This window comes from Pungitius pungitius, chromosome 4 (assembly GCF_949316345.1).
Source record: "Pungitius pungitius chromosome 4, fPunPun2.1, whole genome shotgun sequence".
Taxonomy (NCBI): Eukaryota; Metazoa; Chordata; class Actinopteri; order Perciformes; family Gasterosteidae; genus Pungitius; species Pungitius pungitius.
In genome coordinates, this window is record NC_084903.1 from 2,959,937 (window position 1) to 2,977,037 (window position 17,101).

The window sequence follows — 17,101 nt, forward strand, 5'->3', positions numbered from 1 at the left end:
CAGATGCACAGTGGGTACTTTTATGCTATGGACTATTCAAATAGAAGGCAACGTGGAGTTAATTTATATTTCAGGGCTCCCTTTATCAGCGCTGCAGTAGCACCAGACGTTAATGAAGCCACACAATCCCACAGCACACACAGGTCCTCGCTGGGTGTCTAATTCACTTCAGGAAGACTGTGTTGCCTTTATTCATCATATCTTCATCTATCAGAAATGCATTGTTGCACCCGAGCAGCAATGTCAGTTGTGTCTAACTTTATCTAATTTGTAACAATGGCCACGACAAGTTGTCAGTCTTTTGTTACACAAAAAATGCCGTGCACAGTGTGTGGTTTTTAAGAGGTGTACTTACTAGTGTGTCTGTGATTATTTTCTTTTTTTCATGAAAGGAAGCGATAGTCTTTGGTGGAGCTGACAGCAAGTTTCACTTTTTTTTTTAAATCAGCCTCACATCTCAAGGAGGACGTTTGCCTTTCATGCTCATCGTCGCGTCACACTTCTCCAAAGCGACGTCATGTTTTCCGTTCACACCGCATTGTTTTTCGGAAACAACGTGTTCATTTTGGGATTTGAGTTCGATGGCGCCGAATACAAGGCTGCGGTTTGTGGTCACGCTGCCACCTGTGTCTGTGACGTTAGTGGTTAAACATCATCTGATATGTAACAAACAATAAAAGGATACTGTTAAGGCTTTAGGAAACATCCAAGGGAACACTCCTAAAGGGTCCAGGCACAAGAACTTAATCATCGACCACAATTCAAAAACCTAAATATCTATTTATGTATTAAACAAACACTGCTACATAATGCTGAGATGTCTTCTTCTGGGATTGAGAGTTGCCCCCCCACATCCAGGTCACTCCGTCTGGGTTCCCGTTTCACACCTTGTTACCCGACAGCAGTGAAGTGAGACTTAGACGACCGAACATGAGCGGAAATGACTTTTCCTTCAAAGTTAAAGCAAGATATTGCTCATAAAAAACAAAGAACAAAAGAGTGATAGTGTCACATAACCGTATTCAGTTGGCTTCGTAACATATTTGTTATTGAATAGGTTTCACCTGGAATAAATAGGGAGCATGTCGGTGGTTTAACATATGCAGGTTTTGGTTCAGAGCAAGTGGAAGTAACTAAAACTGTTATAACAGTAGTCAGATTCAAAGACGCAAACTTATCTGCACCAGAAGGAATGTTAAAAAGAAAGAGAATACAACCTACATGAGTAGTTGTTCGCATTGTTAATTGTATATGACGCATTTTGAAAATCCTGTCCGGAAGCGAAGCTCCTTTCATCACAGCTTTCTTGACCGCAGCTCCAGTCTCGCACCTCAGTCCCGCTGACAGTCCGTCCGCGCGCACACGCTCAGCGTGACAGGAGCCCACGGAGCGTCAGACCGGCCCCTTGTTCTTTTGGACTTTGCATTTCTCACGTCGCGGGTTCGTCGACGACGTCCAAAATAACCTATATTTTTTTTTAAGAGCAGCAAGTGAACAGCTAATTGAAGTCTCTTCGGTCAACCTGCGGCAGCGCGTCCGACGCCGCGTGCACCGCCTTCCTCTACCGGGTCCACGTCGCGGTGCGTGGAAGTTCCACGTGGAGGTTTCGGGCATCAAGGAGGATTGTAAGAAGGACACGAGAAACCTCCAAAAGGAAGGTAAAGGTAAGCCACGGCACCGACGTCACACCTCAGGTGAAACACGCAGGGCTACGAAAGGCACACATCTACCAGAGAAGTTTTATAAATCAAAATAAAACATCACTTTAAAATGATGTTTATTATTTCATGTGTAAATATAAAAGGTATGATGCCGTATTGGGGATATTATACATGTATATAACTATAATATATATACAGACACAACCTGGTTTTCATTGCTACAAAGTCCATGCAAAATTGCAAAAATCTTTGATTAATCATTTATTTCGGACCCCTTGTTTTTCTCGATTTTGTAATGTTACGGCGCCACTATTGACAGTAACAGGGCTTGTACCAGGTGTGATTCTCCCCCACGAAGGGCTGCTGTTGGGTTGTTGACACCAGAGAGGCTCGACCTCGCTCTTCTTACTGCATGTGGTTTCCTGACTGTGCCTTGATGCACAATCACAAGACTCCACTTCACAGCAAAAAAAAAAGCCTACAAAAAGAACCTGGGCATTGCCCCATATTGCGCATCTGCAAAGGCTGCAGATCAGATGAGTACTGAAAGTGAACAGATGACAATCATGGAGGGACGTCTTTTTTTCTGAACTCCCCCTCCCTATGAAATGTAAATATTGCATACGTTGTGTGACTCATTGCGGAATGTCCTTCTCCTTTGTGCTGGCTTTTTTATGTCTGGTAATGAGGAAAAGAAAGCCCCCTGATGACAGACTCAACCCAGTGACCCACACCTAAGGCCACGCTGGGGGCTGAATTAAGCCCTAATGACATGCTGGCTGATGTCTGTGCATGTGTGTGTGTGTGTGTGTGTGTGTGTGTGTTGTTTCATTGATTTATTCATAGCCCCAAAGGACATATCTGCAGCATTCCACCTGCTCCTCCAATGTCCTCACGGGAGGACGGCAAGACACAGATCAAGGAATACATGCACACACATGCATGCAGACGTGCACGCCGCATCACTATGGTGCTCCCACAAAGAATGCAAGGTCCTCACACAAAAGGTACCCAGGGGATAAATCCACACCAGCCACACAACATCCAGCGTTCGAGTGGATACGTTGCTGTGCACAGAACTGTGCCGATTTCTATTTGACTTAGTTTGCTGTACTCTGACTGCTGTATCGCTTCCGGAAGGCCAACGCAAATCTTCTCTGGTAACAATGCTGGCCGCAGCGCACAGCGGTGGCACAGTGCGGCGTTCTCTCAGCAGCCACTAAAGTGAGGTCAGTGCGTTACTACAGAAAAAAAGGAAGGAAGGGGTTTCGTTTTTTAGTATTTTTTAAAAATGTATTGAGCTTCAGCGTCCATAATTTAAAGCTTTTTGTGTACGTTTGCGTGTACGTCTTTACTACACCGGCTTCAACAGCCTCCACAGCAGCCAGTGACCTTTGACCCGCATTCACGCTCACTGTCACTCTAAGGCCCGGACCACAAAGAGCCGCTTTTGTTCCTCGGGTTACCCTTCAATGCGCATTCTTTGCTCCCTCACTCTGCTGCTGGCAGAGGACTGGGACAAAATCCAAACTCTGGCAGGACCAAATGCAAAGTGCAAATTGAGCCGACTGTAAACCGGAGAATGTACGTCACCTGATATACAAGATATGTTTACCGAAAATTAAAATAAGGTGAACAAAAATGCAGGAGGAGACATGAAAAGCAGTCACTTGTTGTTGGGAAATCAAGTTTAATTTGATTAAAGTTGACTACAATCTGCTTGAAGAACAAGATTTACAATCCTTTAAAATGCAAATGAGCATTGTAAACACCCAATTCCAGACTACATCTTCCGCTCCTATGGATGTGTAAAGCTCCTGCATGTATGAAAGCAACGTCCTACAATCGGTGCAACACATTATTTTCTTGGCTGGATCATAAACCAGCCGTTCTCCACTGGACTGCCACATTTCGTTGAACAGTCTTTTCTTGTTTTTTGTTTGCGTCTCACCTGTTTTTTCTTACACCCTTCCCACGTGGCGCCACATCCTTCCCTTGCAACGAGCGGGTCAACACCTCAGGTTGTACCAAAAGCCTCCACCTGTCAAGCTTAGTATCAAACATCATGGTAAATGCGGGAGGCTGTTTGTCACGGTGTGTGAAAGGGTGTTTGTAACATGTTTAACTTTAGCATTCAAGATGGTTAAGCATTCCGTCGTATACAAAACAGAGATCTTAGATTAGCGAGGAAGATGCTGGGCAGAGAGAGGGCCGGTGTGGTGTTTTAAGTGGTGCTTGTAAATATTTCGGGGTGATTACATTACATTGAATACCAGCTGTGCTTTAGTATTATTCTATTGACTGTAGTTCAAAGGTGACAGCGGTATTACACTATTCTCATTTCTTTATTATATGACATAGTCCCCGAATCATGGCTGTATCCTGGTGTACACTAAATGCATTTTATGAATTGGTCTAATTCATGAACCGGGTCGTCAGTCACATGTATGCAAACCCAAACAGTGGTTCGGTAGACCAAGAAAACCAAATAATAACAAATTCTCAGATCTCATCGAGGTTTGTGGCTAAATATAAAGATTAGGTCTCTTCACCTTCATCGAATCATAAACATTCAATGAAGGTGCACCTCCATCTGAACTTGCATGGTTGTTGTATAGGTTCATGGTCATAGTTTGGGATATATATATATTTATTTATATGTGCATAGTTGTTAAATATTTATGCTACATCTGTTCTTTTTGTGGTCCTTGTTTTGAATTTTTCTAATAAAACTTTTTTATTGATAAAAACCCGTGGAGACTAAAGCGGAAACCAGCGTAGCCACATTCCATGTGTGCACTTACACACATAGCCAATACATGGGATGGTGATCATGATTACTCAGAGCGGCTCTGTCTGCAGTCTGTCTCACGCGGCCATCGCGGCCGCTCCACTGTGCAGGAAGTCAAACGGGACATGGCGACGACGGTGTGAGTCACTCACAAAGCCGCGACCAAGACACGGCGCCCGGCTGCCTTTTACAGGAAAGCGCAGAGCGACGCGACGGAGTGGAAACTCGGGGCTTTTGCAGAGGCCCGTCTCGTTCACACATGTGTGGGTCGCTGCGAGATGAGGCGAGCATTCAGGCTCGATGTCACCCAACGTGTGAGGAGGAGGAGGAGGAGGAGGAGGAGGAGGGGGGGGACCAGCGCAGTGAGGCAGCAAGTTTCAGGAGTGTGTGCCTCCCGCTGAAAAAGACAAATGTTGTGTTAGTGCAGTGTGTTTGCGGTGCTCCAGTCCCAGACACACACACACACACACACACACACACACATCCGTTTATGCCTGCTCGGTGCCTTTCCCAAAGACACACACACAGACAAAAGCACGCACACAGGCACACACACACACACACAGAAGAATGAAAAGGGGAAATTCTTGTGCTGAATTGATGCCTGGGTGCCATGCAGGGACAATGGAGAGGGTGTGGGGGGGAAGAGGGTGGGGGGGAGTTGGCTTACAAAGTGTTTAGTTTAGACGTTGTGTGCAAAAGAGAAGCAGAGAGAATCATCTGTAAGTTCTGCTTTCAAGCCCCGTACAAAGAATGTGACGCCTTTTTGTGTTATGTTAAAGTCAACACTACCCAGTGGACACACCTTTATTACATGTAATGCACTAGAGCACGTGCACACACAGGGGGGGGGGGGGGGGGTTGTGTCCCAGAAACCGTTGGGTAGAACTGAGCCCGTCACTGTGTTGTGTGGCCAGCTGCCTGGGTTGTGTTTAGTCTTCATCAGTGTGTTGCTTGTAGTCAGAGAGCTGTAAAGTGCGGGGTGTGGCAGGGAGGGGGCACAACCCACGTGTGAACGTGCCACCAACGCCATGCTGAGGGCCCGCTCTCAAATCTCGCTGTCCCTGTTGGCTACATGTAACCAGCCAACCGGAACAAATGCATTAGGACGTCATCTTGCATACTTTGTCCACAGTTATCTTCACAACTGGCTCATGATTTCTGGGAAGAGGCGGTGTTACCTCAATGTTGACCTTTTCAAGTGTAATTCTCTTTTGAGAAGCGCTTTGTTTGTTGGAGGGAAGGCTTGGTAACACATGTTTTTACGTTCCAGAGCTGATCTGTTTGTTAACGGTTTTGGTTTAATGTCACTTCTGAGAGAATATATCAGTTCAATATAGAGAAATATGTTGATTAATTGGTTTAAAAGGAATCATGTTGAATAAACTAATATAGCAAACACACGATCCCGAACATCTCAAACATACTCATTCTAAAGTATTTTTTTGTATTTATTAGACGAATATTGTACTTTTTTCTACTCGCAATAATCCGGTTGATAATTTTGAAAGAAAAGTGATAAACGATGTTGAACGAGTGAATTAACATCGGCTTATTTCCAAGCTCAAAATATCCATGAAATGTGTATTATTATATCATGAGAGTGGGCTTTCACAGCCCACCCGTACCTGATTGTTTGGTTTGTGAAGTGCTGTTTGGGCCGCGATGCAACCACAACACGTTTGTACACGCCTCAGCATAGCAGACCGCCAACACATGCATAGCCCTCTTTTGGTCAGGTCTCAGCCCTCTCTGAGCTGTGGGGTCCACTGTGGCTTGCTAACGCTCTCCATGTAATGTGCGCGTGCCATATATATAAGTTCATCATAAAGCAACAGGAAGACACGACTAAAACACCTTATTTTTTTTTTTGACCAGCTTTTATTGACGCGCTTGAATTATCAAAAATGGGAAGTGTGAGAACCGAAAAGGATCCATGCTGTGTTCAATATACAGAGGTGGCAGTTTCACACAAGCTCACCGGGTTTTAACTGAAGTGAAAGTAATCTTTGTTATATGTTATTATAGTGCATTGCTTTCCTTTAGCCTTCACTACATCGTGCTGGTGGAAATAGCCCCAAATAAGGATTTATGTAGTCACGGAAATGATAAAAATCAATATGTGACATTTGCCTGTTGGAGATCAGAGTCACATGTCCACACAATCTAGTCAAAGTGAAATCAAATGTATCGTGTCAGACCGTATATTATCGATATGCTGCGTACTTTACAGAACTTTCACTTAAATGGGCTTGACGAATACAAAAGTTAGAGAATTATAACTGTGGAACAGAGAAAGGGTCTCCTCTATTCATGGTTAATATTCATATCACAGTGTGGTTATACAGTTTGGTGCTTTGCAGCCACACCGGGCCCAGCAGTGGAGTCCTTAGAGAGACGTTTCCACACTGCTTGAGGAGGGGTTGCTTTTATAGAGCAATTAGTTAGATAGCACAGGTTACCAGGGTTACCCCCAGCAGATTGATGTTATGGCTGCTGACTGAAGCAACACATTGGACGACTTAGTGTACAGCGGCAGTTTAAATGGTGGAGATGTACGGTAGCCATGTGTGTGTTTGTCTGTGAGGCATAGGTCCGCCTCGAGTATCAGGTGTGTGTTTCAGGGCTCATCTTCATAAATAGCCCCCCCACGTTTTGCAGCTCTCGCTGTCTTGGTGTCAGAGTCACATGCAGTGCTCCTGCCGTACACTTGGCTCACTACTTGCAATTATTCGAATAATCTCTCTTAAAAGAACTGAATGTATTGTTCATCTTTTACATTGTTCATTCTGTACCCATGACATCCATTGTCATTGTCCATTTTTTGGGGAGTTTTTCCTGTGCCGATGTGAGGGTTTCGGGACAGAGGACGTTGCATGTGTACAGACTGTAAAGCCCTCTGAGGCTAATTTGTGATTTCTTCTTTTCTCTGTCTCTTCTGTTGCTTTTCCTCTCTACTGCGTGTGTGGTTCCCCCCGGGTTCCTGTCGTGTAATGTTGAGCCCCCACCTCCCCTTCTTCAGAATCGATTTGTCCATCTGTAGTGCCGCCTGCAGTGAGTCGGCTGATCTGGGAGAAACCGAAAATGACTAGAACGTCTGTCTGCGGGTCATTGCCACACGTCTGTGTGGTCACACTCATGTGATCCTCAGGAAGTCCGACCTGACGTAAAGTGATGGTTTTCTCTGGGAAATGAGCTTTTTCTTCTCTTTCTATCCACTAATGTAACATCTGTGTATTCATATTTGAAACAAAAAACGTGCTACTAAAAAGGTCATCGTACTAAAAAGATGATGGAAAGAGTGTGTGTGTGTGTGCAGAGGGGAAGAGTGTTTCCATTGATAACAGCACGGAAGGGTCCCTGTGTGTATTTTGAGCACAAACTCACTTGTATTTGTTGATAAGAGGGTGCAGATAGCAAGGCAGTAAGAATGTTATCATAAATAAATGGTGTTGTGTCAAACCTGTGCTGCCTCTAGCTGAACTCATTGTTTCATGTAGGATGTGTGTTTGCTCTCAGAAATAACTGTTTGCGTCGTGTCTTTCACACATCACACCCATTCCATCTACCCCCCCCCCCTCACCAGTAGCCAGTGTCAGTGGTTGTGGTTGTAATGCAGACTGCAGAGAGAACATATAGACGTGTTCCTCTATTACAACAGCATTTCTCTGTCTCTCTTCCCAACAGCAGCCGTATGAATGGAGCCCCGTCTGACTGCTGATCTGAGGGCTGCACTCGTCTTCTTCATCCTCCTCCTCTCTGCGGGTAAGATGAAAGGATTCATGTCGTAAGGATTCATGTCGTTATGAAAGTACCTGAGCGGCCAATGCAGTTTACTGACATCACGTCAGCAGCAGGCCCTGGATGTGTGGCTCCAGGATGAGGAGGTCGACTGTGTCAGAGCAGGAAGACAGCGTGGAAGAATACAGCCTAACACTTATTTTATTATGTAATGTTGGAAAATGATTGAGCAGTAAGGACTGTTTAATGGTTGCAATGATTAATTATTAATTAATTTTATTAAGTTTGTATTAGATATTGGGCTTATCCAGTTCCAGAGTGTTTACGCTCATGTAATAGTAGAATGTATGGAATGCCGTTTTAGTCAAAATTAAATAAATGAACAAATACACGGTAATGCATAATGACACTGCATTTCATAATAAATAAATGAATAAAAACACGGTAATGCATAATGACACTGCATTTCATAATAAATAAATGAATAAAAACACAGTAATGCATAATGACACTGCATTTCATAATAAATAAATGAATAAAAACACGGTAATGCATAATGGCACCGTAATGCATAATGACACAGTATTTCATTTCACGTTCTTATATGCAAATCAGGGGGCGTGGCTATCTATCACATTCAGAACAGACGACAGAGCCGTGTGCCGTCGACACCGCTAGCGAACGCGGAAGCACCCCCCTCCCCGATCGAATTGGGTCGCCTCGTCATTAAGGGGTAAAGGTGGGTCCCGAAGCCAGACAAGTTGAGAACTACTGGGCTAAGGGACGTGAGAGTGTTGACATAATGGAAGACATCGGTGGGCTCCGAGATAGCATGCTAGCATTAGCGGATCAAATCGATCAACATGGGTTATCTGCAGATACTATTTTGACACATATTGAGGGTTTTCTGGAAGTACGAGGGCTTGCGGTTCCGACTTCGGCAGCTCTAGACAAACGGCCCACCAGTTGAGAAACACTGCCTTAGCCAGCCCTTTTTGCACACGTCTCCGTTGTCTGTTCTGAATGTGATAGATAGCCACGCCCCCTGATTTGCATATAAGAACGTGAAATGAAATACTGGGTCATTATGCATTACGGTGCCATTATGCATTACCGTGTTTTTATTCATTTATTTATTATGAAATGCAGTGTCATTATGCATTACCGTGTATTTGTTCATTTATTTAATTTTGACTAAAACGGCATTCCATAAGAATGTAGAACGAATGTTGTAAAAGTTAAATACACCCCCCCTCCCTTTTAAGGATTAATCGTACTTGAGTAATGAGACATCTAGACATTCTAAATAGGCCTGTGGTTTAAAAGTTGGTATAGACCCCTACTATGAAGGAGTTCATGGTCTGTGTGAAAGTTGGCTCGGAGCGTACTGTGGAGGCCTAAATCTAAATAGTACGTAACGTCTAAGGGGCCCATTTTGCCTTGTGTTTGTTGGGGTGACTTGTCTTGAGCTGTTCAACAAACGTGCAAAGCAACGACCACAGAGACACCACGGGTTTCCTCTGAGGAGGCGATGATCTTGCCCCATTGTCACACACATTTGCGTTTTATTTGGAACACAGCGTTCACTGCTCTGTGTAGCAGACGCACACACATTCAAGCCAAACGTGTACTAAACATGTACTAAACATGTACTAAACATGTACTGCAAGGACCTGCACACTGAACACTTGTGTTCCTTTTGTGGTGGTCTGGCATTTTAGGAACTCGCCACACGCCACCATGGTTTCAACTATGGCGATCATGATTGACCCTTGTTTTAGCCCAAAGCAATATATGACTGTGTATTTAAACTCATTCATCATTTAAAAAAACATTTAAGAGATGAGGAATTTCTTCATTTTTAGAAAAATCCTAGTATGCCTTAGTTTTGTGTGAATCTCACAGAGGACATTTGTAATTGTTGTGTTAATGCATATGGCCTACGTATTCATTTTGATTTACCTCAGCTTCCACAACATGTCTTTAATAAACCTTTTAATAACTAAACTCACCTCAGCTACAACAGTAGAGGAGCCAGCACTGTGCTTCATGCTCATGTTTGCCCCATGGGGGTAATACATGCTTTTCACCTGGTTCCCACTCGGGGCTTTGCTGCTCTGTTGTGTGTTTGATGCAATGCTACAGCATCAATGTTGTTGCTAATAACCGTCATGCCCAACACTATGATTAAATAAATCCCCCCGGCTTTAGGGATACTTCAAACAATGAAGTGTTTGTGATCTTTTTCCCAGCGAGAGCGCCATTGTGTGGACAAAGTGGAATTTAAAAGAGTTAAATGAGTGTATATTTGGGACTGAAGTATCGTGAGTGCTTTGACGTCAGAGCAACTTTGGTTTGAATTGAATATTCTTCAAGGTAAAAAAACAACACCAAGCCACCCTTTGTCTCCTTCAGGCTCAAGTGACAATGATCTAGACCTGAGTTTTTGTGGGACGTGGCGCCATGACAGCGGCGCCCTGAGCCTGAACGTCAACCTCTCCACGGGCTGCAGTGAGATCTCCATCTCAGCGGGGCGCAGCTCCCTGTCCATCGACGGGCAGATCACGGCTCAGTGCAGCCGGTCCGAAGTGATTCCCCTCAAGCAGCTGGGCCTCGACTCCAAGGAGGACACTCCGTTCTGTCTGTACTGGGAGCCACTGCTGGACCTGTTGAAGCTGCAGGTCAGAAGAGTTCCCATGCAGTGGAAGACCTAAAAGGACGTTTCTCTCCTTCTGAAAGGGAGGTTCATTTCATTCCTCCTTTGGCTGTGCAGGTGGGAGGGAAGAACCTGAGTCTGTGCTGGCCCAGCAGCGTGCAGGGCCACTGCTGCACCGATCTGTCACACGGCCCCAACGCACCTGAGGCAATCTACGGCATCATTAATGGAAAAATCAAGACCGATTTGATCACACACAAAACACTGGAAGCATACAAGTTCATTGCAGCTTCCACGGACTGCAGTAAGGGAGACCGGATGTGAATGTACAGCATTTAGCATTTTAGTGTTTTCCACAGGGACGGGTCAAACATGTCGGACTCGTTGAAAAGAAGTGTCACAGTTTAATGTTTGTTGTGTGTTTTTTTGCAGAAGCATTATGTGACCAACAGATCCAGGGATCCACCCAAGTCAACGTGTAATTTCCATTTATTTCTATTTCTTTTCTATTTCGCAGCTACTTGACATGACTTTGTCCTAATTGCTGAGTCTGCTTCATGTAATAACGCTGTATGTAATATAAAGGGACTGTGACTACCAGCAAGAAGCTAAACCCTCTGAGCCACCATTTTCATGGGTGTGTGTCGATGTGTGTGTACAGGGACCCGGCTGTAGGGAATGTGCAGCATCCGTGTGCTCACAGCTCTGAGGTGGACATGAAGGAGGGTTTCAGAGGCCGTAACGTCACAGCGCCTGTAAGGACAACCTACACACAAACACACACAGGGGGGGATTTAGTGGAGCGTTTCACACCAAGTGATTACAAACGTGTGACAGCATGGAGCCGAGCAGCAGGGCCAAACTTCAAGGTGCTTTTAGTGTGTCCACATTCTTCTGGCGTGTTGGATGCAGTGGGTGGGAGTCGGCGGCGTGGGATGAGATGCCTCATGGAGCGGTTGGTTTTCACTTGTTCTCTGGTTCGCCGTCTCTAACCCTCTGTTCTGTGACACAGGCCACTAAAGGTAGACCCGCAGAGTCCAGTACCACGGTCCACCTGCCCCCTGCTCTGAAGACAGCTGCCAAAGAGACCAGCAAGGTCAACTGCACTTTCTTCAACAAGATCTCCCTGTTCCAGGTAGCTGGGAAGAGAACACATGCCTCCACTTTGAGATTAGACCCCAAAGCCTTAGTTCTTCTGTGTGTAGATATGTGGGTTGAAGATGTCTGTCTTTGTGTGTGCTCCAGGAGAGTCACAAGGGGAATAGGCTTTTCAACGATGTGGTGGGAATCACTGTGGAGAATGAGGTCATCGCTAATCTGCCTGAGCCAATCAGGATTGACTTTCACCACGATGTCATACCTGTAAGCTTGTGTCATTAGTTTGTCATTGCCAGTGATCGTTGCCCACACTGCATTGCACCTTTCTATACTTCACATGACCATCAAATTGACTTTTGAAAATCCAGTGTAGGAATCTGCTAAAATAAAAAGAAACTTTCATAGCCCCAAATTCCAAATATTTCTGAGGGCCAACCTTGACCACACCCTGTGTAACTGCAATGTTTCTTTTTCTATTTCAGCAACACCATTCAAAGAAATGTGTGTCCTGGGACACCAGGAAAGGTTGGAACCCTTTGGAATAAACATTGATTTGCTGTTAGTCCCACGGATGAAGCCTGTCTCTGAAGCTGTGTTTCCGCCATGCAGATCCATTGCTGGTGAATTGGTTGGTCGACGGATGTGAGACGCGAGAGAAAGGAGCGAAACACACCGAGTGCCTCTGCAACCATCTGACTTACTTCTCTGTGCTGGTGGTGAGTCGTGGATACATGACTTCTTCACACATTACATATTCGGATTTGATGTGTGATGGCCTGTCACTCTGTTCATTGCAGCAAATGGAGCCTCGCCCAGTGCGCCACCTCCTGGCCCTCACCACCATTACATCTCTGGGCTGTGCTGTGTCTGTAATCAGCTGTGTCGCTGTCTTCATTTTCCTCTGCAGGAAGAGGTGATTACTGCTTCTACATTTAGAGATTAGGGATTTAGAACAATTCCAGAAACCTACTAATTTACATCCCCCCTCCCTCTAGCAGGCGGTGTAAGGAGCAGTCCATTCCCATCCACATGGGCCTAGTCGTGTCACTCGGCCTCCTCAACCTGCTCTTCTTCTTCACCGGGGTCCTGGCCAACGTGGGAGGGGAGAGCCTCTGCGTCTGGGTGGGGGCGGGCCTCCACTACACGCTGCTCAGCTCCTTCACCTGGATGGGCGTAGAGGTGTTTCACACCTTCTGGTTGGTCCACATGGTTTTCAGCCCCTCCCCGAAGGCCTGTGTGTGGCACCTGGTCGGCTTCGGTGAGCGTGATGAAGTGATGCTTCTTTGGTGCCGCATTAATGTGACGTAGACATGTGACCTGTTAAATTCCCTCTGCAGCTCTCCCTGTACTGCCCGTAATCATCCTGGTTGCAGTGGGGGACATTTACGGAGTGAGAGAGGTGGTGCCAAGCGATGACGTCTACAATCCTTATCTGATGTAAGCAAGCAGTGTGAGCAGGAATACCACTTTACCCGTCCTCTGGGATTGTGTTTGCTTTTCTCTCTCTCTGAGCGCATTTGGTGTTTCCAGGTGCTGGATGAAAGACACCCCCAAGGCCTTGCTGGCCCACTATTTCACCAACATGACAGCCTTGGCCGTCCTGGTGATCTCGGGCTTAGTGATGCTCTTCCTGGTCTACAGCAAGATCCGCATCAGGGATGAATGGAGGCAGAACCGCGTGGCTTTTCTCAGCATCTGGGGCCTCAGCTGCCTCTTCGGGACATCTTGGGGTCTGACCTTCTTGGACTTTGGACCCTTCTCTCACTTTATCCTCTTCCTCTTCTGCATCCTCAATGCTTTTCAAGGTTTGTTCTAGAGGTGCACTGAGCCAGTTAATCGGTTTGTGTGGTGTTGTCTGCTTCTTTGTGTTGTTTTTCTCATTCATAGGAGACCAGAACAGAACTACAGCAGCAGGGCAGAGAGTTTTGCATACACCAAAGTTTACACGACACTCGTGATCCAAGGCCGGGGGGAAAAGGCACACGCTACATATTTGTGTAGTTTTATCACCATGTTATCACCACCACCTTCACAGAACTATACATAGTCAGGGGTATGTGCAGCCAGCGGCGCATCGTATCAGTGTGGGAATGAGACAATGGCTGTTGTTAATCAGGGCCTCTGTCACTGAAGCCTATCAGAAGGAAAACTACTTTTCCTCTCATGCGAGGGGCTTGTTTATGAAGCCCAAGAGCTCAACTTATTACCCCTGTTTCTGCTGCACACTGGTGGCTCACTGAGAGAATGTCTCCATGCAAACGTGGTGGTTTCATGATTTAACATCTGTGGCATAAGTTGAATTCTATAGGAGGTGGGTCGTGTATTAGGAGCTAACGTTTGGTATAAACACATTCCTCTAAGCATGTAAACAAACACTTTATTCATGGAAATCTATTGAATTTCTTTTTTTCACCAGAGAGGGGCAAGAGGCAGATAAAACCAGTGACAATATCCTACTGCTTCATTATGTTCTGGAAACAGAAGAAGTTGGCTCCTCCTCTTGGAACATAGTTTGTTTCTCTTTAAGTTACTCTGTGGTCACATGAAATGAATATTGAGTCAGCACATCTCCTCCAATTGGAGGAGTCCACTTCAGCGGTTTCGTGTGTGTCTCCACTTCCTGACGAACTCAAACAGAGGGGTCACCAATCCTTTTTTTCTCCCTCTCATGTGCCGTCCCAGGTTTCTTCCTGATGCTGCGGTTCTACATGTTGGACTGGATGCGGAAGCAGGCCGGCGGCTCGACTCTGGGCAGCACCAGCACCGGCTCCACCCGGCAGCACATGCTACAGGCCCAGGAGAAGAGCTAGACGGGCCGCTGCAGCACCAAAGCTTTAAGGCAGTCTTCTTATCCGCGTGGATGAGCGCATGCTGTGCCGCCTGAAGAGCTCTCCATGCCCCCTGCACCTGTCCTCTCTCTGGTTGCTGAACACAAGTGCAGCTCATGAGAGCACCACCTCATCCACTATGATGCACCCAGTCAGTGTCTTGGGTGCAGATTGTGTTTCCAGTGTTTCCTCTAAGAAAAGTTGCAAACTGAGGGGAAACACTGCTCATCACATGTTGGATCCACTTTGCTTTGGTTGATTAGATCTTCACATTGCTCCCAGGTGGAGCTGACTTGAATCAACCACTGAGCCGTCAAATTCACGTTTACCGGGACAACGGAGGAAATGAGGCCGACATTCAGTAAAAAATGCGTCAAATACCTAGACAGAGTCTAGAAGGGAGGGAATTTATTTAAACTGTAAACTGTATGTAAAGCTTTAAATGCAGACAGGATGTTAAACGATTACAGGTTACTGTGCTGTGATTTGTATTTTATTGTCTGTAAAGAAAATGATCTATATTATTATTGTTGTTAAAGCACTCCTTGAACCTTAGATAAGCTTTTTATTTTTTTAATTGTACTTGTATGATTTTTTTTAGCACTTTCGATTTTCAATCTTTTCAAAAAAATAGTGAGTTGTCTTTCATATTGTTTTAATACTCTTGATATGACATGTGCATGGTGGAATAGAATGCTGAATGTTAATAGATAGATTTTTGATTTTTCCAGTCCATATTTCACACCTTCATCCAATTTAAAAATCTTTTAATTGGACCAAAATAGGTTGGACCAATGTGGTCCCTTTACAATATAGATTTCTCTCCTGTGATTGTATAATTTGGGGAAATATTTCATAAGAGTTTTTGTAGATACTGTGATATTTGCACTTTTTGTGAATTTGATGAGTCGGTATGTTGTCATTTAAATGATTGTGCATAGTTGCTTTTTGAAAAAGAGAATAAAAACGGGCCGTTTTCCTGCTCACTCGCCCCTCCTCCTTATCTTTGTGAGAATCCTCCCTGGAGCCTGTTACATTTCTTGTTTGTTGTGAGAAATTGTCTCTCGGTTACGTATGTAACCTTCGTTCCCTGAAGGGAACAAAACGCTGCGTAAAAACGCGGTGGGAACGCCTCAGTGTGACCGCGTCATGAAGCACGTGTGAAATCTAACCAATGGCGAGCTGGTACGTCATAGGCGGGGAACGCCGGGACCAGGGCGCTATAAAGGGACCCGAAGGGCAGGACCATTCATCTCTGAAAGGCCGAATCGAGTGCCACGGGCAGGCCGGGAGTATGGCAGAACGTTTACGCAGCGTCATACGTAACCGTGAGACGTTCCCTCTCAGGGAACTCGAGCTGCGTAAAGACGCTGTGGGAACCCTATACCCACTCACCATATGAGCAAGTGACCGTGGTGTGAAGTTTTTAAGACACACAGTCAGACGAGCACCAGTGCTTCAGGTGTAGTGTTAAGGCCAAGGTGGTAAAACCTCACAAACGTGTGGGGAGAAGACCAGCCTGCCGCCATGCAGTCGTGTAGTGATACTCTTCCCGACAACAGTGCTTTAGAAGCCGCCATACCCCTAGTAGAATGGGCCCGGACAGCCAAGGTGCGGGCTGGCCGTCCGATTCATAAGCAAGTGTGATGGCCTCAACCACCCACTTGCTCATCCTCTGCTTAGTTCCCGGGCCGCCAGTGTTGGGAAGCCCGAAACACACAAACAGCTGTTCGGAGAGCCTACACAGAGAGGTCCTGCGGACATACAGGTCTAGGGCTCTGAAAGGGCAGAGGAGCTCGCCACACACCGGCCCCTCGGGGCCGCGGAGCATGGGCCTCAAGGGCTAGCTGAGCGTGCTCCACGCCTAGGCAGACAACACACGTGAGTCACTGCCCGTAATAAAACGGGTGCAAGGGGGGGGGGGGACACTGGAAAAACCGCTCAGCCATTACTAGGTGGAAAAACTAACAACAGTTGCCCTTGTTCGTTTACCTGGCCAGGTGCTTCCATGTTCATAAACTACTGAACTTGGTCAAGCCCTAGATATTTGATGGAAGCATTTATACTCCTGGATAGCACCTGTCAGCTAACTAAAATTACTGTGTGATTGGTGATCGGATGTGAGAAACTCCCTCTTGATTAGTAAAGTTCTAGTTGCACCTGTAAATGAAGCCAATGATCCAAGAGATCCATATTACATTATATTCCATGATGTTTTTCATGGTATTATGTGCCTGAACAATTTTGACAGTGGAGTGAACTATTGTGCAGGTGATGATGTACACAAGAAAATTATGCCATGATGTTTTGCAGAGAACAACCACTT

At 45.6% G+C, this 17,101-nt stretch overlaps 1 protein-coding gene across 4 annotated transcripts; it reads left to right on the forward strand.

The window, feature by feature from the left end:
- Nucleotides 1-1,322: 1,322 nt before the first annotated feature.
- Nucleotides 1,323-15,736, forward strand: LOC119197435 (adhesion G-protein coupled receptor G5). Of its 4 annotated transcripts, none has more exons than XM_062561666.1 (15): nucleotides 1,323-1,664; nucleotides 8,140-8,217; nucleotides 10,609-10,874; nucleotides 10,967-11,153; nucleotides 11,282-11,327; nucleotides 11,511-11,604; nucleotides 11,862-11,984; nucleotides 12,095-12,211; nucleotides 12,430-12,472; nucleotides 12,557-12,663; nucleotides 12,745-12,860; nucleotides 12,943-13,205; nucleotides 13,285-13,384; nucleotides 13,478-13,752; nucleotides 14,630-15,736. In XM_062561666.1, the coding sequence occupies exons 2-15, from the start codon at nucleotides 8,151-8,153 to the stop codon at nucleotides 14,755-14,757; spliced, it is 1,932 nt and encodes a 643-aa protein (XP_062417650.1). In that variant the 5' UTR covers nucleotides 1,323-1,664; nucleotides 8,140-8,150; the 3' UTR covers nucleotides 14,758-15,736. The 4 variants fall into 4 exon arrangements, with proteins under 4 accessions (XP_062417650.1, XP_062417653.1, XP_062417652.1 ...); XM_062561669.1 differs by having other exon boundaries at nucleotides 12,946-13,205; XM_062561668.1 differs by having other exon boundaries at nucleotides 8,143-8,217.
- The last annotated feature ends 1,365 nt before the right edge of the window (nucleotides 15,737-17,101 follow it).